The sequence below is a fragment of the Aulonocara sp. 'chitande type north' Nkhata Bay genome, linkage group LG2, assembly GCF_057382095.1.
Source record: "Aulonocara sp. 'chitande type north' Nkhata Bay isolate Kocher_YH1m ecotype deep benthic linkage group LG2, A_spYH_male_GT1.1, whole genome shotgun sequence".
NCBI classification, from domain to species: Eukaryota; Metazoa; Chordata; class Actinopteri; order Cichliformes; family Cichlidae; genus Aulonocara; species Aulonocara sp. 'chitande type north' Nkhata Bay.
The window spans coordinates 23,735,352-23,756,276 of NC_141345.1; the positions used below are offsets into that span (position 1 = coordinate 23,735,352).

General features: G+C 41.1%; 2 protein-coding genes across 5 annotated transcripts in view; one reads left to right on the plus strand and one right to left on the minus strand.

The window, feature by feature from the left end:
* atrx (ATRX chromatin remodeler) overlaps positions 1–18,029 on the minus strand; it is a 34,712-nt gene extending 16,683 nt beyond the window's left edge. The window contains exons 1-24 of one of the 4 annotated variants that reach the window (XM_086311600.1): positions 17,761–18,029; positions 15,163–15,224; positions 15,017–15,066; positions 14,776–14,891; positions 14,609–14,689; positions 13,927–14,036; positions 13,750–13,817; positions 11,714–13,638; positions 10,490–10,562; positions 10,067–10,209; positions 9,801–9,965; positions 9,573–9,687; positions 9,382–9,481; positions 8,942–9,118; positions 7,217–7,358; positions 6,984–7,093; positions 6,603–6,749; positions 6,341–6,518; positions 5,844–5,981; positions 5,572–5,747; positions 5,361–5,478; positions 1,344–1,474; positions 986–1,080; positions 724–863 (exon numbers count right to left, since the gene is read on the minus strand). In XM_086311600.1, the coding sequence (XP_086167726.1) occupies positions 724–863; positions 986–1,080; positions 1,344–1,474; positions 5,361–5,478; positions 5,572–5,747; positions 5,844–5,981; positions 6,341–6,518; positions 6,603–6,749; positions 6,984–7,093; positions 7,217–7,358; positions 8,942–9,118; positions 9,382–9,481; positions 9,573–9,687; positions 9,801–9,965; positions 10,067–10,209; positions 10,490–10,562; positions 11,714–13,638; positions 13,750–13,817; positions 13,927–14,036; positions 14,609–14,689; positions 14,776–14,891; positions 15,017–15,066; positions 15,163–15,224; positions 17,761–17,776 (4,576 nt within the window). In that variant the 5' untranslated portion in view covers positions 17,777–18,029. Of the gene's footprint in view, positions 1–723; positions 864–985; positions 1,081–1,343; positions 1,475–5,360; positions 5,479–5,571; positions 5,748–5,843; positions 5,982–6,340; positions 6,519–6,602; positions 6,750–6,983; positions 7,094–7,216; positions 7,359–8,941; positions 9,119–9,381; positions 9,482–9,572; positions 9,688–9,800; positions 9,966–10,066; positions 10,210–10,489; positions 10,563–11,713; positions 13,639–13,749; positions 13,818–13,926; positions 14,037–14,608; positions 14,690–14,775; positions 14,892–15,016; positions 15,067–15,162; positions 15,225–17,180; positions 17,337–17,756 lie in introns of those variants that run through there. The other 3 variants (XM_086311609.1, XM_086311627.1, XM_086311618.1) reach the window with 3 other exon arrangements.
* A 1,672-nt stretch (positions 18,030–19,701) lies between these two features.
* Positions 19,702–20,644, plus strand: LOC147337828 (uncharacterized). The gene is made up of 4 exons (XM_086263361.1): positions 19,702–19,876; positions 19,960–19,998; positions 20,149–20,253; positions 20,447–20,644. Exons 1-4 carry the CDS (start codon positions 19,736–19,738, stop codon positions 20,570–20,572), a joined length of 411 nt encoding a protein of 136 aa, XP_086119487.1. The 5' UTR covers positions 19,702–19,735; the 3' UTR covers positions 20,573–20,644.
* The last annotated feature ends 281 nt before the right edge of the window (positions 20,645–20,925 follow it).

Genomic DNA, 20,925 nt, shown 5'->3' on the forward strand with positions numbered 1-20,925 from the left:
AGCTGCTCATCCCTACCAACCAGTAAAGTTCCAGTTTAAATCCAGGTATTTTCAGGTGTGACCCTTTAGGTATAAAAGGTCATCACTTTTTCCATGTCATTCTATTAGGCCTTTAATTAAAACTTTTGCTTAATTAGCGTATTGATTTTTTTTTTTTCTTAATAGGCATAAAAATTCTCACATTATAGCTAAAAATGTGTTTAAAGACTTTGAATCAAATCATCCTGGATTAAAGTGAGAAGTCAAGACATCTATGGAGACATCGGGTTCATGAGAATGGGATGGAAATGCGTGCATTTCATATTTGTTTATACTGAGAGGCGCACTCATCAACAGCTTCTGCCTGTAGCAGCAGCTGGATGTGAAGCCTCCTAATTTCTAAATAAAACAGAAGGATATCACAATATAATCATCATTCCTCAGTATGTGGGAATGAATAAGGACAAGGGCAAATGGATCAGCTCGGAGCCTAAAATAAGGCTGCAATAGGGGCTTTTTTTCCCCTTCTTTTTTTTTTTTACCTAGGCTCAGACAAGCAGGTAGTGTGCTTGGTTCCCTGAGGTCAGTTCTGATAAAACAGATTCCCCCTCTCACTAATTACTTAGAGAGTAGGAAGGACTGAATCAGAGCATGAAATGTTATATAGATATACAGTACAGTTCATGACCCTCTTAAACCCAGCCAACCAATCGTAGTCCCCTCTGTGTGTTATTGCACACTCACGTTCCTCTACAGTCTCCGCTCTGTTTCGGCCCTCGCCGTTCCTGCCACGAGAGCTGGTGTTCCACTCTTTGATGACCTCAACATCATCACTGTCCGAATCGTCAGATCCCCTCTTTTTCCCTTTTCCCTGCTTCTTTTTCCTATTAGCCAGGAGGCACAGCGAGACTGGGTTAGCAAGAGTAAGATGCCGAGTAGAAAAGCAGTTTAATTATGTCATATCTGTATAAAGAAATAAATAAATAACAAACAAACATGACTTTACTTTTTGATCTTCTCATCTTCGGAGGTCAGACTCATTGAGGATTCTTCTGTTTCTGAAGCGATGAAGTCGTCCATGCTGTCCTCGTCAAAGAAACCCTGCGGGAAAGTACACTTGTGTGAGATTCAACTGTGCAGCAATGCAGGTCAGCTGTACGCAGGGCTCGATCTTGGGCAGCAGAAACGATGCATAAGGGGAAAAGTTTTGCTTCAGTAGCAGTATGTGGTGTTCTTGCTCGAAGCGTGACCTGTCAGCAATGTGTTTCTATTGTTTTGCTACAGTGTGTGCAATTTGTGGGAATGTATTTCTAGTTTTTCAGTCAGTGTTTGCTGTGGTTTAGTCTCGTCTTCCCCAGCCCTACCCTGTTTTCTTTACTGATGTAGTCCAGCTGAAGGCACCAGGGATGGGTCCAGATTCTGCTGAGCATCTGGAAATCCTGGAAGAGTTTGGTCCCCGCGCGGCCCCGGCTCCCCTCCACAGCATTCCCCACACCTGCACGCAAGGGAAAGAATATGAGGGAGAAGATGGATGTGTGTTTGCATTACGTACCTGACAGCATGCTCTTAAACCTTTTATACATACAGACGATAAGAACAGGAGCAACTGAGTTTAACTCTCTGTAATCTTTCAAAAAGCGGAAACCTGACAAACTGACAGACAGCTAAACTTAACTAAGAAATTTCTGAGAACACCAATCATAATTTAGTTTTCATTTTAAGGATCACAAACCACTCTTTCAAACTACATATGATCCATTAAGAGCTTTAAATTTACATGTTTTCACAGCCCATCATCAAACAATGTAAAACAATAAATAAATAAACTCTTGTTTTTAATAATTAAAAAAATATATTTTGGTCATGAGAGATTGTTAGAAACACAATTCACACCTTTGTCAGTATTAAGCCTTTAAGCTGTAACCACACAGGGCTGAATGACAGGAGAAGTAAGAGTGGCAGTCCATGGTGGTTCAAAATCTCCCATCTGCACTGACACTGTACCACCTCTTCCTTGGATCTTATCCCTCCTTCTGAAACCTCAGCATTATCATTCGCTTCTTTTTTCACATCTTCCTCTACCTTTTCCACCACTACTCCCTCTCTCCCTTGTATCCAATTCATCATCTTCCTTCCACACCCCGTGCCTCAACTCCACTGTCTAAAACGTGCATAAGTCTTTTAGTCGGAATAATTAAACAGTTTGTTACTGTCAGCAGATTAAACATGCATTTCTCCCCAGTAAATGAACTGCTCACAACTAGCCAGCCATAACAACAAATGAGCTTTGACTAACCAGTTTTGGACTCCTCCACAGTAAACAGATATGGAAGCTTCACACAGCTGAGGTAAACAGTAATTTGACAGTTAATACAGATTAATGCTGGCCGGAGTGTCAGAGGTGGATATAGCAAAATATTTAATTGGTACTCAGAGGTTGTTTTTTTTTTTTTTTTTTCCATAGTGAACAAGCTCTAAGCAATCCCAACTCATCTTAAAAAGGATTCAACTCAATTTTAAACCTACACACAACACTGAAAAAACAACAAAGCAAAAGGTCTGTGAAGGTTCTCAGTCATCCAGGTCATCATAGTCTAAGAAGCTTGGAAAGAAAAGCGTCTGGACTTCTTTAGGTTGCTTGAAGACGTTTCACCTCTCATCCGAGAAGCTTCTTCAGTTCTAGGAACTGAATTCAAGAACGGAAGAACCTAGAACTGAAGAAGCTTCTCGGATGAGAGGTGAAACGTCTTCAAGCAACCTAAAGAAGTCCAGACGCTTTTCTTTCCAAGCTCCTTAGACAACAAAGCAAAAACAGCATTTGGAGTGAGACTCACATTTGAGCTCTAATTTTATCAATTATCCTCAAGACGCTTTTAAAAGTTGATTCGAGGTCAGCGCTCCACCCATCAGGCCTTTATAGTAAGAGTAGCCAGGGGGAAGTCGCTCCTGTCTAAAAGACACATGACAGCCTGCTGGGAGTTTGCCAAAAGGAACCTTAATGACTTTCATACAGTTAGAAGAAATATCGTCTTGTCTGACAAAACAAAGATTGAATTATTTGGTCACGATATCCAACAGCATGTATCGTGGAAACCACAATTCAGGAATGCCTCGTTGACACTGTTGTTACAGGTCAACACAGCGGTGGCTGACTGTGACAGTTTTTCTGTTACATAATGTGGGAGATTAGCTGGACAGACGCATAGAAAAAATGGATTTTAAAAAAAAAAGTCTAACTTTACTCTGAGATCCTGAGAGCTCTAAAGTGTCCACGTCAACAAGATAATGACCTAAAAGGTGCTGCCAGATAGATACAAAAGTGGCTTGGGTTGAGCTCTAAAATGTTTTCCAGAAACAATTCTGTTTTTGAACAGTTATGAAAAAGATTATCATCAGGAATATTGTGCTGCATTAGTTATTAATCTTTGACTTCTCTTCCACAGGCTGTATTTTATCCTGTCTTCCTCCCCTCAACCCCAACTGGTTATAGCAGACAGCTGCCCCACCCTAAGCTTGATTCTGCCAGAGGTTTTTCCTTCCCACTATTGTCAAGTGCTTGCGCATAGGGGGGTCGTCTGATTGTTGGAGTGTTTTCTCAATTATTTTAAGGTGCTTATCTTACAATATCAAGCTCCTCGAGTTGACTATTGCCGACATTTGGTACTATATGAATTAAATTTAACTCTTATTTGCTCTCGTCGTCTTATAGCACCATGTTTCCCCCTCTAATTCCTAAAAGGGCAAACTCCCTCACCATTTAGATCAAACTGAGCCAAGATGATAAAAAATCGCCTCTGAGAGCTAGAGAGTACAGACATCAACGAAATACTCAAAGCATGCCCGGAGAGACCTGAAAATGGCTGTGCACATTATCGGCACATCAAACCTGGTTGAATTTTTTACATTTTTCTGCCAAGAAGGATGGGAGATCACTTTTAATATGATTTGAGGATGGCTCAGCTGCCAAGACTTCCTTCAACAACAAAGTACAAATGCAAAGGTCGGAATACTTGCAAATTAGCCATTTCATTATTTTTCTTACATTTACACAATACCCAAAGACCTGTTTTTGTTTGAACACGGTTGAGTATTGTGTGCAGACAGACAAGAAAATAAAATAAATTCGATCCATTTTAGATTAGTCTGAAAATGTGGAAAACGTGCAACGGCCTGAAAACTTTGCTTGATTTTGACTGTGCAGCGCATTTACAAAGTAATTGTACAGACAAAACTAAGCAATAAGTGCAAATCATTCTTCTCAAGGAATGAACACTGAAACCACAAAATCACAATAAAGCCGATGATTAATAGCTAATTCTTAGCCTTATAATCTGCTCCATCAGCTGCTTCCTAGAGCAAAAAGCAGTCGCTAAAACACTAACGTACCTATTCAGGATGCTGACCTGCACTGACCCCAAGACATCAGAAGTTAGTTCAAGTTTTACATAAGCAGTGGAATTAAAGGAGAGAATATTTATGGCTATTCCCACCACAACCCGTGGTGGTCTTTAGTCTGAAGACACCACTTTAAAACACTAAATCCTCTGTCACAACATCAGCGCTGTGCACTGTGGACAACCCAGCCTAATGAGCCACAACACATACCAACAATCCCTCCAAACACTCCTGTTCTTAAATACCAGCCCTCCTGTTCTTTGCTTTTGGTGTAAAACCTCTGGCCCCTTCTCCCTAGAAATTTCTTTCCCTTCCCTTTATGCCCCACATCCCTCCCCTCTTACCCCACACCCTCACTCCCAGAGCTCTTCATTAGGGAGACGTGGGAAACTGGGCTTAAACCCTGCCTGCGGCACTGTGCCAGCTGCCACTCTTTTACACACACACACACACACACACACACACACACTCTCTCTCAGAGGAAAAGTTCACTAAATGACTTACTGCGCCACCAGAAAGACCCTCCATTTATCTAAAAACCTTGTCTGAGCAAATCCAGTAAGGAGAGCGCTTTCAAGAGAAACAGAACTCCCGCAGTAGGATTTAACCTAGTCCTAGCCTATACATGTTTTCCAGTCGAATTCCCTAATTTTGTTTTAGTCTAAGCGTGGTCTAAATCTTTGTATGAGCAATCAGATCAGACTTGTCACTGGGAAAGCACTGCTAGCAGCCACAAGAGTCCCTGCTGTTTATAACCCCCAAAGATCCAAATAGTTTAAAGCAGTGGTTGTCAAACTGCACCATGGGCCCACACTGGTGAGGCAGAGAGCCACTGCAGCAGGGCGTGAATAACCATGGGAAAAATATGGGGAGTTAAATTAACACAATTTTAGTACCAAAGAGTTTTCCTCTAGTTGGGACTAAAACTTAGGGTTGTTGAACATCAACAAAGCAAAAAACAAACTGCACTAAAGCTTGGTTCTCACCTGTGAAGTGCTCCAGGTAGTATCTGTAAAGTTTAGCCTGGATTGGAGTCATTCTGACTGACAACACATACTCATGCTTGGGAGGTAGGAACTTGGTGAGTGCAGTGTAATCTTTTCTCTGTAGGAAAAGCAAATGCATTATTTAAGCAGGAAGTCAAAGGAGGCCTGAGAGAATCATTTCAAACACAAAAATGTTTTTTTAAATATATACCTGGACGCATCCAGCAAGCATCTCATAAAGAATGTGAGCTCTTTTCTTCATGACCCGGACATCTTGTAGGGTGGAGTCAGCACACTGACCGTTCTGGATGGGGTTAATAAAGCGGTTCCTAAACTCCTTAACTGAACCAAGCAGGTTTTCCTTAATGAAGTTCACCATGCAGTGGTCTGGTAAGGAGACAAAAGTCAGAAAAGTTATTTTTAAAAAGTAAACAAAAATCATCCATATAAATGATTCACATGGATGATAGCAGGAAGTCTCACATTCAATAAGGTTATTTTGCAGCGGCGTTCCAGTCAGCACAATCCTCCTCCTCGTCCTGATAGAGTTCATTGCTTTGGACACAGCAGAGGCCTCATTCTTCAAGATGTGGCCTTCATCACAGATCACCAAGTCTGGCCCTAGTAAAAATGAACACAAGGATAATTTTAATGCAGCCAATTTCAGATCAGGTCACACCGCTGGAATGGCACGCACATCGAAAAAAAAAGGGGTTTACCAGTAACAGGCTCAGATGTAAACAAAAGAAAATGAAAACAGTTTGGCTAATTTGGTACATGTGGCCACATTAGAACAGCTAACGTGCAAAAAACAACCCCAGGACTGAGTCTACATTCAGCCAGAGATGTACTCACTTAAAGTGAATGTTTGTTTTAGCTTATATCAGTTTAAAAAAGGATCATTTGGACCACAAGATTGATTTTTAGGAGCACCGAAAGATAACCTAAGTCCATAACATGTAACGTAAAAATCACTCTACCTGGATCTACCAGAGTCTTCTGAAAAGTCTCTTTGAGCTTCTTGCTCTTGATGTTCCTGCCCTGCGTCAGGTTTCGGTACATTTCGTAGCCCATGATCATAACGCCGCCCATCTCCTGCCATCGCTGAAGGGCGTACGCTCGCTCCTGTGGCCTCTTCACTGTAGCCAGCTCAGTTACCTGTTGAGCACACCAAAGGTAAATATGCTAAGCAACGCACTGGAAACAGAAAAGGCTTGAAAGGTCACAAGGGCAACCCATTACCTCTAAACTCTCTTCATCCTTCATTCCTTCTTGCCACTTTTCAAATTCATTGAGCCAGTTCAGGACAGTGTTCAGAGGGCAAACCACCAGTGCTGTGCTGAAATCGAGCTTCTCACAAAGCAGCAACGTGTGAAGAAATGTCACCACCTACAGGACAAAACGAGTCAAATGTTGCACCAACAGCACAGAGCTTTCGAACATTTTTATCAGACTGCCTTTTAATATAAGCACTGATTTTGACAACTGCTTCTCTGTGCTGTTCTAAAGTTCCACAGGAGGTCATTTCTGTACGTTTGGGGCAGCTAAAAACATTGCATTACACAACTGGTGTAGTTTGTACAAGAGTGAAAATGAACAGACAATATAAGGCAAGTAACTCACTTGCAGAGTCTTTCCCAGGCCCATACAGTGGGCAAGGATGCAGCCAGAGCCAGAAGACTTCTCAATTTTTTTCACCGATTCACAGCAGCAGTCCCACATAAACTGCACTCCTGACAGGGACACAAAACACACACGATAGGAAACATCAGTGCCGAGCACCTCAGGCTTGCTTTGCTTATTTTTTTTTCTCCAGCTCCTACCGATTCAAAATTCTTTGTGCATTGTGTCCTTACCATCAACCTGGTGAGGTTTGAGCTTTGTCACCAGGTTCCTGTGCACCTGCACCAGAGGCTCTTTGGTTTCTTCGTCCTCGTCCAGCATCAGCTTGGTAGTGATGGGGCAGACAACCTGGGAAGACTCCTCCACCACAATCACCTGCAAAATGAAGAAGAGCCAAAAAGATTATTTTAATTCTAAAATCTGGAAATAACGTCTTAAGTAAAAGAAATATATCACAAATTCTTCCAGTATGTTAAAATTCTCACTTTGTATCTCCAACAAAATACCTCGCTCTCTTTACGTCTGTGTATGTGAAGGAAGCCCGTTTAGGCTAATGCATGGTCAATTTCACAAATTAAAAGAAAAATCCATCATGCACTTTTGGCAATTCTGACTAAACCATGGCGCATTTTATTCATTTTAATAAAAAAAATAAAGTACTTACGGAAACACCCTGCTGCTCGTTACACTTTCATTTTCTAAAAATGTCCTTTAAATGTATTTAACAGCAGAGCTACCCCTGAATTATGAGCACATGGCTGACTTTTTACATGGGTCGTTAATATTGGCAAACAATGTAGCCACCACAACTGGCACTTTGTATGCTGGATACATACAGGCTGTTATGAAACCATGCTAACGCTAATGCTAACACAACCACCAATAATACAACAGGGAGATAATAGAGAACAAGAAACAAAAATGGAGACAGCTGTGAAGCATGTTGTGGTTCTGTGTGGCCCTCGTCTCCCCAACATCTGCTTCTCTCCAGTAAATGTTTGATTTGGACCAGCAGCCTCAACCCACTTACTTTGGCAGTACTGCTCCCAGAGGCAGCCATCAGCGGACTGCTATGGGCTTCTTTTAGATGAAGGTTTAAAAGAAAAAAAAATGTGCCACTGCAGGCAAAAGAGGATGAGCAGAGTGGTTCAAAGGCCACAGCTGCCAGAGAGTCCTGGTACAAACACCAGGAACATTTTACATCATATGCAGGAGTTACAGGACAAGTTCTCAAATGTCATGCACCACAAAAAAGTCTAGCCCATACACTATAGATCCCAATAACAAAAATGTTATCACAATTAAATTTGTGACTGGTCCACATGGCAGTTTAGCAAATCCCTTTATTGTAATTCTTAATTTCTCTACCAAAAAAAACAAAAAAACATATCCATTCAACTTGATTTCACTCTGGATTTTTCTTTATTCGTAGCCATTTACCACCCACAATGCAGCAGCATTCCCACCACTGAGAACCAACTCAAAATCAGCAGGATGAGTTCTAACCTACCAGGATTTGTGCCAAGTTTAAATTTGTAGTAATAGGGAGATTGGTCAGGAAATGTGTTATTGGCCTATTAAACATAAATTTGCATTGGCATACACACCAACCATCAAAGTCCAGGATCCCTGTTAGTTTCACACCAGTGTATTTCACAAGCTAGTTGACAGCCCATCTTTTCACACTAACCTTTCTGAATCTTTGATTCATATATTTGTTTTATGGTAATTACTATAACTTCCAAAGCAGACTCTCCAACTGCTTGATCTGAAAAACTTAAGACACATGATTTGATTTAGCATAAAGTGCAAATAATGAAACGTACTGCTCATCATTAGATCCTCTTACAGCTAATATTCACTGGAAACTCTTCATTTTCTTTCCACTTCCTACAAAAGCTCAGGGCTTTGAATATCGAGTCTATACTCCTGATAACAGCCGCACATTTCATCTTTACCTCTCGAAGTTTCTCCCTGAGTGCCTCTCTCTCTGCTATGCGCTTCCTCCTCTCCTCCTCTTCTTTCAGAGCATCCCTCGTCTCCGTCCGCAGCTTGTCATCCTTCAGGATTTTGCGGATCTTCTTTCGGCCTTTGCGTCCTTCTCCATCTTGGTCCTCCCCGCCCTCCTCTCCACTCTGTGGAAATGAACATCAAGTTCAGCCCTCTGATGTTCAGCCCTTAGGCTACGATCAGTAGCTGAGCAGCCCCATGATTGGTTTGTGGCCTCAATAATCCCCACAACACACTCCAGGGTAAGTTGAAATAACATTTTAAGTGTCGTGCATGACTTGACTTGGTAAATTTCACGTGGCTCCATTTCCTCTACCTAGTAATCCTACTATGAAAAAAGAAGCTTTGGGACAGTTTAGGAGCACCAAGTGCACTGCATTTAAAACACCTTCTCATTGCTTGAAGAAGAATCCTGAACTTTGATCCTGCGTCGCTTCTTCTTCTGAGCATAACTTCTCTGTTTTTCATCATCCTTCTTCTTCGCAGCTCTGCAGGAATAAAAAGAACAATACTAGATTTGTCCGGATCCACCGGCAGTGAAATAAGTCACCACCACTGGTTGGAGTTCTTTCCTCTCACCTGGTCTTTCGACGCTTGTCTTCATTGTCTGAGTCGCTAACTACCTCACTCTCGGCCGACTCGCCACTGGACTCTGACTTTTCAAAGTCTGAGTCTGCAGAGTCATCGCTGTCCACTGAAATGCAAATAAAAAAACAAAACGAAAACCTGTCATCTAACAGCTTCTTCAAATATTTTAACCTCAAGTAGGACGTGGCACAGAGACTGAATTATAATTTCAGAACAAACCTTTCCGTCCTGACTTCTTTTTGCCCTTCTTCTTCTCTTTCCCAGCAGCCTTCTCCTCTCCTGATTCACCCTCACTCAGTGAGAGTTTATGACGAAGCAGTTTATGGCGTCTGCCACTCTTCTTCACTTCGACATCAGAGCCAGAGTCTTCTGTATCCTCATCATCTTCATGGAAAGAAAAATTTGTTTTGAAAATGTTCATGAAGATGAGTATTATTAAAAAAATAAATAAAATAAAATCCTAGGATTATTTAACAAATTTCTACCTTGCTGTTCGTCTTCTTCATTTTCTTTTTTAACTTTCTTGGAGGACTTCTCCTCCTTTTCTGCCTCTTCATTGTCAGAGGAGCTCTCTGCTCCCGAGGAGTAGTTCGATTTTATTTGGGCAAGAAGCATTTTCTTTGCAATCCTGCAGGTAAAGAGAAATAAAATCATAAAAACCTGATTTTACAAAAACATTCTAGCCCCCCAAAAAATGAACAAACAAATACAACATTTGTGTGGAACCTTGTAAAGTTAGTGCAATATAATATAAATCAGAGCATTCGAACACCAGTTTCTCCTTTGAGATTGTTTCAATGCAGCTGTTCGATCTGCTAACGCTAAACCTCGCGTTTCACTGTTGGGACTGAATGATGTTGATACCCACTTGATGCCTAGTTGGAAGAATCAATTTCTTTTACAAGTACCTGTTCTCAGGATCGTCGTCATCATCGTCGTCACAAATCCCAGTAATTCCCTCTTTAGTGTCCACTTCATCTCCTGTACAAAACACCACACATTATAGCAAACCTCTCCGACATTTAAACAGATCAAAGACATTATCAATATAAAAAATTGCTAAATTAGAATGATTCCTTCACAATTTTCTTTTATATTGCCATGAACTTGTAGATGACTTTAATAAGAATAAAGAGAGTAATCAAAATTATCGCATGTATATGGAAGTATAATACAGAGTTTGAACAGAAGTCAGGGCTAAATGTCGCAATTATTTAGGTTACTACAGCTGGTCAGTTCCAGTAAGAAATAAATTGCTGATATGAATCATTCTGGCTGAGGAGATATAAACTGGAGATATCTTTAAGAGGAACTGCCTTGGGTCAAAGCTGTTGGCTTTGATGGTAATAGCTCAAAAAGATGCTGTTGTTTTCGCTGTGGTTAAAGATTAAATGTTAAAGTAGTTTTCCATACACACGTGTAGCTAACTGAAGGCCATGCAGGTCATTACAAGAAAAGTTTAACACATCTCTGTCCTCCTGAAGCGCATTCATCAGCACATTTCATTTATTTAATTCATGTTATAAAACTTCCAGGTAGGGCTGCTCAATTAATCGAATTTTAATCTAAATTACGATCTGGGCTTTCAACGATCATTAAAAATGACCTCCCTCGTGCTTTACTCTCGCGCTGCTCCGTGTGGCAAATCGAGCGCACCTCTCTGTGTTTCGAACACATCACGCGTCACAACAATTAAGAGGACCCGAGGGAAGCTCGGAAAGCTAAGCAGAAGTTATTTGGAGAGGAGAGTGACTGCCGTTGGTTGAAAAGAGAGGTTAAAAAAAAAACCCTTCAGTGGTGTGGAAACATGGGTTCGCTGAGTCAGACGTGGATCAAGTAGACAGTGTGTAAACTTTGCTACTGTGTCGTAGCTGCACCACAGAGCAACACTGCAAAGTTCACTAAGTATAGATGTTTACATTTTTCATTTATTTTTTTATATTGCTAACATTTGCACTGTTATCAGTATTTGCACACTATTTTATATTATTTTTTGACAATCTTTAAAGCCATTATTCAACACATTGTTATTGTTAAATAAATATCGTCAAATAATCGAGATCTCAATTTCAGTGAAAATAATCGTGATTATCATTTTTGCCATAATCGAGCAGCCCTACTTCCAGGTGTACCTGAGGATTGAATAAAGGCTGCACTGCCTGCCAAAACGTTATCCTCCACAATAGGTTTGATCTTTTGCTCGTCGCTGTCCTCCCCAGAGGCACCTTCAGCCTCCTCTTCCTCATCACTAGAGGTCAACTGTAGCTTTGAGGATGTTCCAGAGTCCTTTCCCTTGCACTTCTTTTCATAGGACCTCTTCGGCTTCGTCTCAGGTGAGTTTTTGCTTTCTTCTTTTGTGTCATCCTCCTTCTTTACACGGGTAGATCTCCTCCTCGCTACACGCGCTTTACTGTCCTTCTCCTCAGAGTCCGAGTCTGAGGAGTCTGAGCCGTTCCGTTTCTTCTTCTTGGAAGTCTTCTTACCTTTACTTGCTAGGTCTGAATCGGAGCTTACAGACTTCCTTTTGCGTTTGGACAATTTCTCTGCGTCTTCTGTGGATGGCTTTAGTTTGCGCGAATGCTTTTTAGAATTGGCGCTTCCCTCATCAGTGCTGTCGCCTGCTGCGGCTTTTTCCATCAGTACATCAGGAACTTCATCCGAATCAGAGTCAGCTGTCTTTTTATCAGAAGCCTTGGCCTGTTTCTCGTCTTCCTTTTTAGTGCTCCTGGATTTCTTGGAAGACTTGACCTTGTCTTTGTGATCTTCCTCTGACTCTGAATCCGAGTCAGAGGACACATTCTTGTCCTTATTCTCAGTCTGTTTTCTCAAAGGAGTAGTCTTCACTCTGCTAGAGCGACGGCTGGGCGGTGGGCTCTTGGTTCCATCTACTTCATCAGAAGCAGCATTTTCTTCCTCCTCGCATTCTTGTTCAGACTTTTTTGACACCTCGCCGCCCTTTTCCTTGTTTTTGGACCTGGATGACCTTGACCCACGCGTTGTAACAACTGGGACAGGAGTCAGTTTCACTATAAGGTTCTTTACCTTAGGCTGGGGCTGAGTGTCTGCTGGGTTTCCATTAGACTGTGACTCGGCATCGGTGACCGAGGTTGTGTCAGCCTGTGACAGCATTGTAGAATCTGCAAGACTCTCCACCATCTGAAAAAGCTCTTCAGGAACCGAAGGCGGCACAGACATAATATCATGATCTAAGGACATTTCACCAGCAGACACCAGCCCATCTTCACAAACTTCTTTTTTAACTGTCCTTTCGGTTGCGTCAGTTTCTGTTTGGTGCTCTTTCATTTCACTCTGTTCTGACACCTGATCTTTTACCACATCCTGCTCCTGAAGCGTCTCCTCATCCGCCTCTTTAGGTGGATCGCTCTCACACACCGAATCTGCAGTGTTGTCCATGGTATCATTTTCTGCAACTGCCTCAACATTAGTGCTTTTTCTAACAACGTGCTGGCCTTCATTGCCATTCTGCAACTCCATGTTTCTAAACTCAGGTTCCAAAGCCTCCTCTAAAGCACTGTGAGCTTTTCTCAAATCAGAAAGCACGGCCTTAAAGGCTTTCAAATGCCGATACCTGATAGATCTATCTCCCTGGTCCTCGGCTTCCTGTTGAATGAACTGAATGAAAGTATTGTTCAACCCAGTTGTAGTTTCAACAAGCTTTTTTGCTTTCTTTACAAGTTCTTTTGGTATGTGCAGTTTTCTGTAGGAGAATGTCATGGTCCCCGAGTCTTCTGTGTGTTCTTTTCCATTGACGACTGCTTTGTGCTCTTTGGCTGCTTTGTTCTTATGCTTCTTGCTCTCACGTTCCTCCGTCTTCTCCGTTTTCTTTTGCTTAAGCTGCTGTTTCTCCATGACGCGACTGCATTTGGAGACCAGATCCTGGAGGGGCTCTGATCTGCAGACATAACAGTGCCACTTTGAGTTCTCATCAGTAATCCCTGACAGCTCCTTCCTGCCCAGGTTGCGCAGAATGCACTTCTTGCAAAAGGCGTTGTTGCAGTAGTCACAGCAGATGAGTTTGCCGCCTTCAGCACACCACCTGGAGAAAAAATATTTAACATGGTTTGAGGGCAAATAGCAAATGAGGTCCTCAAAAACTCCTCCAAACATTACTTTAAAAGAAATTCACTGTTTTATTAGTGTAGTGTACCTGCACTGCTCATCCATCCCATCAGAGTCTCTGCTGATGTCATCACTTGTATAGTATTTGTAGCATGACTGGAGGAAGAGGAAAGAACGTAAATATTAAAAAAAAAAAATAGTGAAAATGGTAGAACTTGTAATAATATGATGAAAATATGTGAAATGTCCATCTCAGAGTCTCTACCTTGCAAATAAGTACTTTGAGCACAGGATGAACAAACACAGAGTTACGCTGGAACTGGTTCACTTGTTTTCCACAGGCAGTGCAGTTTACCTTCTTCTGCAGGGCATCATCTACAGCAAGAAGGAAGAAAAAAAAAAAAAACATGACTTTCACAATCCACTTCATTTACTTTAAAATCTTATCCAGGTTCACTTTCAACAGTCAACATGACAAATCTGTCTCCCCCCCCCCCCCCACGCACGTTAAAAAAAGTCAGCATTCTTTTAGCGGCTGTCCAAGCATATATTAATGTTTTCCTCTGTCTGAGAGAATGACAGAATTCCAATGCCCTCACCCTTACTTTAAAAGTTTAGTTGCCTCTAACCAGTTAAATTACTGTCTCCAGTTATTTAAATGCAAGCTAGGCAGATCTCATGGTAGTTTGAGGTCACGTGCCTGCACTCTGTGGACTGCAGCTGGCAACAGGAGAATCAGGTCTACTGTTGCCAGCTGCACTTTTGGAGTACGAGTCAATCCACTAGACGAGGAACTCACTGAAGAAGCAGCTGATTCCTATCACCTTATTTATTGTCACAATGTACGTTTAATTTTACACCTCTTTTTGTACCACACCTGCCAAAAATCAGATTTAATTCTGTAAGAAACACTGTAAACACACATTTTTAATCAGAAATATAATTACCTGTTTTTTTCTGTTTGAAATCCACTCTGAGCTTCATAGCACCTTTGTTTTCATTCCCAGCTGGCCTCATCACTAAAGTGCCTGAAGAACAAAACAGCTCCGTTTGCAACCCAGACATCCACGACATCTTGAATAAAAATTCAGAAATACCTTCGTACAGTTCATACCTTTAGAAACACTCCCCGTGTTATTGTCTGAAGGATTGTCAGAAGTGGCACCTTCACTTTCAGCCGAGGACTCGGATCCATTCTGGTCCATGTGCTTAGCTACAGAGGTGGGCTTCCTGCAATAAGTCAGGGAATCAACTTTAACATTTCAATCTGCATCATCTCTGCGAGCTATTTTGACCGCATACAAGTGCATAAGCAACAACAAAAGGCTGACACATTTAAGAAATCTGCTCCGCACCTCTTGTTGCGAGAAGAGGAGGGCTTCATAGTTTCTGCTGAGCTACCAGGCTGGCAACGATATAAAATGTGTTTTAATTGCTTGAGAATGAACAAGTTTCAAACATTTAAAAAGTCTAAAACAAACAAACAAAGTGGTGAACTTACCTCCTCTTCCTTTTCCGCCATTTGGTCTAGGTGTGATTCTGAAGCAGCCAGACTCATTTTACCTGAAAAAACATTTACAAAAAAAGTTTGCATTCTGGTACCATATTACATCTGACAGAACAGTCAGAAACTAGAGGGAAAAACACATTTAAAAAAAAGTACAGCTACATGCATTTACTGTATGAATCTATGTTCACATTCTGCATTTAAACTGAGCTTTTGTCTTTAATTTCAATCTAAACAGTTCATATCTTCTATTGTACCATGGTGCTCTGCTCTGTATAAAGCCCAAGGCTACGTTCACACGTACACGGGTATTTTTGAAAACGGAGATTTTCCGTTTTCGTTTTAAAAAATAATCCCGTCCACACGTAAACGCAGAAATGAAGGAAAACGCTGCTAGGAACATGCCAAAGCAACAGGTGGCAATATTTTCCTTACCGTGTAGAAATGAAGCCTCGGTGGGAAATAGTAAACAAGGATGGGGCATAGAAGCAGAACCGAGTTGTATGTGTGGAGGGACAGTAACTGTGTGTATATGTAAACATTTAAACACTGCAGAGAGTACAATTAACAGTAACAGTATTGTAGAAATTCATTTCACCGAAACAATAACGTGGCGCACAGTGTGATGTCAAAAAAGGCGCACACCTTTGACGCTGCGTTTTCTGCGTTTTTCTCGTCCACACCTAAATGCAAAAACGGAGTTTTCAAAAATATCCACCCTGGCCGGAGTTTTTAAAAATCTCCGTTTTCAGTGACCGAAAACGCCGTTTACGTGTGGAAGAAAGGTGCAAACGCATCGAAAAATCTGCGTTTTCAAAAATACCCAGGTACGTGTGGACGTAGCCCAAGACCAACAGCATATCACTACTATAAATATAGAATAACAAGAATATCAACAGCAGCAGACAAAATTATGATACAAAAGACAAACACATTAAATTTTTCTTTAAGGTAAGGTGTCCAGCCCATTGGATGGCTTCAGAAAATATAAAGGAGGGCAAGAATTTTGGACTTTGATTCTGACGTTCCTGCTTAAGGTGACAAAAAAAAGAAATAACTAAATGTTTTTGCATCTGTCCCAATTTTATAGCTATTGAGAGTTATATCTTGAATAAACTGGAGTTAATTGCATTGTGGTGCTCAAAGTGCCAAAACACCAAAATATGGTCTGTTTACTTCTTTTTTTTTTCTCCTTTTTTTAAGGATAGTCCCACTCCTTGTTTTACAGTAGTTACTATTTCTTCCCCCCCCCCCCCCCCACTGTGCATCTACTATGATGAGAGGCTCCAGCTCTTCACACTGTGACAGGATGTACTCTTTCATGTCCTTCAGGTGAAATGTAACGGTTGCTAGGTCTATGCTTTCTGTGGTTGGCGGATGTAGACAAGTACAACAGGAAAAAAAAATAGTTCCCACATAAAGCCACTCGCAACAGAGCTTTTCTTTTAATAACTATGGGGTTATTCTTCATGAGTGTATTGAGTGAGGCTTTAAGAAAGGGGAAAGTGGCATTTAGCTTTATGATATTCAGAAAAGGGCCGATGTCTCCAAAAGTGCGCAACTCAGACCAAAACAATCTGTATTTGCTTGATAGGCCAACTGTTTCTCTAACGGCGATTTTATTTATATATTATTTCCAGTACACCACAGCATGAAAACAAAGCTATGCCAACATTTATGTGCACAGTCTTCCGTAAACAAACTCCGACAAAACTGAACTAAATGCAGCTAAATGAGCTCCTGATGACAACAAAAGCCAAACCGCAGGTTTTGCGAGTCCGCACAATCACGTAATTAAATATACCGCTGTGACCTACATGTTTTATAGGCACATCTTTGGAGCATGCCGCTCTGCAGACAGAGCCGCTGCTGTTTATTTTGCCCCTTTTGCGTCATCATAACGTGCTGATTAGATGCTACGAGATGTGGTGAACAATCACCCGGGCTTGCTAGCAGCAGCCGGCCGTACAATTCTTACTCAGTTCTTCCGCGGGAGAAAGAAAAGAGCCCACCTATCTGTATTTGCAGCTTCTTTATCCTCACCGAAGTCTTTCCGGGTTTTGACAAGTCACAAAGTGTCGACTATCAGGGATGCCAAGTTCAGCCCGTTTACTTCTTTTCACTGCCCCCGTGTTGCCCTGGCAACCTTGCAGTCTCGGCCGTTCACACAAGCTCCAGTGCATGGGCATGCACCGCTGCATGCACAGGCCTTTTTCTCCCTGTGACGATGCCATGACACCAACCCGCGCGCTACCCGCAGACTGGCACTGCCTCGTATAGCATCCCGGCTAGCAACATTTAGCTGGCTCCAATTAACACAACGAAAACTACCACTCAATAAAAAAAATCAATCACATTTAGGATTTTGATCACTTTGACAAACATCCATGTATGCGCATGTGTGCGTCTGAATAAGCGTGTGCGCAAACTTGAGCATTACCGGCCGCGCAGCTAACGGCTGCAACCAAGCTAGCCTAGCTTGCTAACTAGCAAATAGGCTCCTATGGCCCGGCTCGCCGCTAGCGAAGGCAAGCACGGCAATCAATGCAAAACTGACTTGTCTAAACAAACAAGACAAGTGTTCGTACCTACTTCTCGCCGCCGTCATTTCTTGACTGACAAACACGGGTTTTGTCTTTGGCCCAGGCAGCCCAGCTCAGTCGAGCATACAGATTTTCACTAGTGTTAAAGCAAGAAGAAGCAAGAGAAAACCGAAACAACTCCGGTCAGTGGAGACAAAGCAGGGGGACCATCTTGCCGGATGGCTGTGGACGCAGTAAAATGGCGCATCTAGCCTCAATCCTGTGCGGATTCCTATTGGCTGACAGGCTCTTGCGCTTTGGCGCTCTGAATGGTCCAGGCTCTCCGGAGCTGATTGATCCTCCGAGCGAAAGCAAACATTTCCTCCATAAAAAACAAGAGCGGCAGCTGCTTTTGCTGCTGCTCCTGGCTGGGTTGTCATTCCTGTTGAAGCCTATTTACTGATAAAGGTGTACAGCACACAATTTCTATACATCTTTCTCGAGGACGACAGTTCAAGTAAATAAACATGTAGGATCTAAATACACATACCATTGTAAACCTCAAAAGTTTACAATGGAAAGATAATATAAGGCATGTAGCTACAAAAAAGGTGGAAACCACTGTTTAATCTTCAGCAGTAGAACTGACAACTTGTATATTATAAAGACATATGACACAATGTTAGAATGTGACAATGTACTAAGTTGAGCTTTACAAGCATCTAATGGTTTAAGTAAATAAACATGACTGTGTTGCACATTTGGTGCAGTCTGTCCTGTTTGACTGTTTAACCATTTATAACCAAGATTCATGCAGACCTTATGGACTCATTTTGAAATCTTGGCTTGGTAAAATCACTGAATAATTCTCATCTTTCAGGAACTACTTGAATGGTTGAGGAGCAAAGTATTGTGAAGTGCACGTGATTGTTTTGTTTCTGTGTTCAGACAGCAGCAGCTTGTGAATGCCTACTGCAATACACTGAATATCCTTAAAGCTGAGTTACTTAACAATACCTAAAGGTGGGGCCCTTTCTCAAAGGATGTCAGCCTCTCCGGTGCAAGGGCACAGCAATAACGAGTAGAAGTGTATAAATGTAAGCGTATTTAAACTGCAAAAAGGTGTGTGCTCGAGCTTCAGCATATATAAAAAAAACATCACATAATAAACCAAAAATGTTGCAGCTATCTCTCAGCTGCACTGGGTGTGATTGGTGGAGGCTGTGACTAATTCTACTAATTCGAGTATTTTTGGCTTACTGTTAATGAAAGCTAAACGCTGTATTAGTTGTAACTAAGTTTTAACTAAGTTAACTAACTTTTAACTAAATAGTTTTAAATAAATAATAATTTAGTTAAAACGAATACAGTAATACACTACTACTGTTGTGTCTAATAATGACATAATTGGAGAGAGGGGAGCAGGGTGTGTGTGTGTCTGTGTGCGTGGGTGAATAAGGGTGTGTGGGGGGGATTACTATACAGAGTAAAACTGACATTAGGGCTATTAGGAGTTTTCTCTATCAGTCACATTTTCCTCTTCCTAATGTGTGTGGGATTGGCTTAAGTTGAAATCTTGACTCAAAATATTTCCCATGTGCCTACACATTACACACCACAGTCTGATATGTCACACATTAATGGCTAGACACTAATACTAATAAAAAGACTAATAAATGTTAGTAATGCCACTTGCTACCACACGCAAACTCTGCTTGTACATTTAAAGTGCGATAAGTCAAAGTCCCAGTGGTGAAAGTAAAGGGCGCACCAAAGCTGCAGTCTCTGTGGTAAAAATATACCTTAAGGTGTGAATATGGGGGGGTTAGGTTCTTGATTAAACTTTTCAGGAAAGGTAACTTCTTAGTAATCGATGGAGTTCAACTAGTGGAACATGTAATAATCATCACGCCTTATTTGGTGCTTTCCCCCTGTGACGTGGTCATGGGTGAGTTGTATAAGTACCAACAGTAGTAAGACTATCTAGGGAATTTACCTTATTCTACTCAAGCTGACACTTCTAGCTCCGGAGCTCTTTGAAAGACATGAAGAACTTTGGTATTGAGTGTCTTACACTGTTGATGATAGCTGTGATGGTCTATGCAGCACCAATCAACCCGTGTGAAGACAAAAGGCTGAAGCTGAAGCAAATTAGAGAACATGCCAACGAGGCATTAAAAGATCATGTAAGTAAACTTTATGTTTCTCTGTTAGTACGCCATATATTCTTTGTTGATATACTCACATTTTTATCTAATTATCCTTGCAGCTGCCTGACTTCAATGTGCCTAAGATAGAAAAATGTGTGGTAAGTTGAAAATGTTTCATATTTTACTCTTCACGGTGTTCTTTGACCTATATAACAGACAGCGGTTACCACGCGTTTGTTATGTTATGTCATTCAGTTTCATCTCCAGCATGTTGGGCACCGTTGCTTATCACTGTTTTCTCTTTGCAGGAAAAATTCTTCTGCTTAGCTGACAAGGCGCTGAACAAATCTCTGGAAAACAATTCAAATCAGAATCTGGCAACACTTGAGCATTCCCTGCGTGTGTACAGCAAGGTAAAGATGCATATTTCTTTCAATGCATTTGTATGGCAGTAATTCAAAAAACTGACTGTGTTTTAGTAATTAACACAGCAAATCGCTGATGTGGTGATAAAAGATTTGTGTGTGTGTGTGTGTGTGTGTTTAGTTCTGTCTTCAACTAAATTTAATGTTCGAAACATAACTGGTAAACCTGATTTTGTTGCAGGATGAAAACTGTCACCTGCACACGCAAAACCAATATAATATAATAGACTTTCTGGAGAAAATTGTGCATTGTGTTGACGTCGCCTTGAACAACAAGAGCATCATATGTCCACATCATATTAAATGAAGAGTTATCCCCAAGTTTATTGCAACTGTAAATATATTTATGGACTTATTTAATGACATATTTATTACTTTTTTCACGTTTTCTATTTATATACAAATAAATTAAAACAAAAAGGAGCACTTGTCATTACTTTGATTTTTACACCTATTGATGTGTGTTTGTGTATTTATTACTCATTACTGCCATCAGTGTGTAACGTTTATGGGATAATTATGAACTTCAGCCAGGCATGTTAATGATTTAGACATGTGATCACTGGATTTATAGCCTATCTTTATCTCTTTATTTAAAATTAATGTGTGCATCAGTCGCATGCTTCTTACCAATATAAATGATTAAATTATTAAATGTTT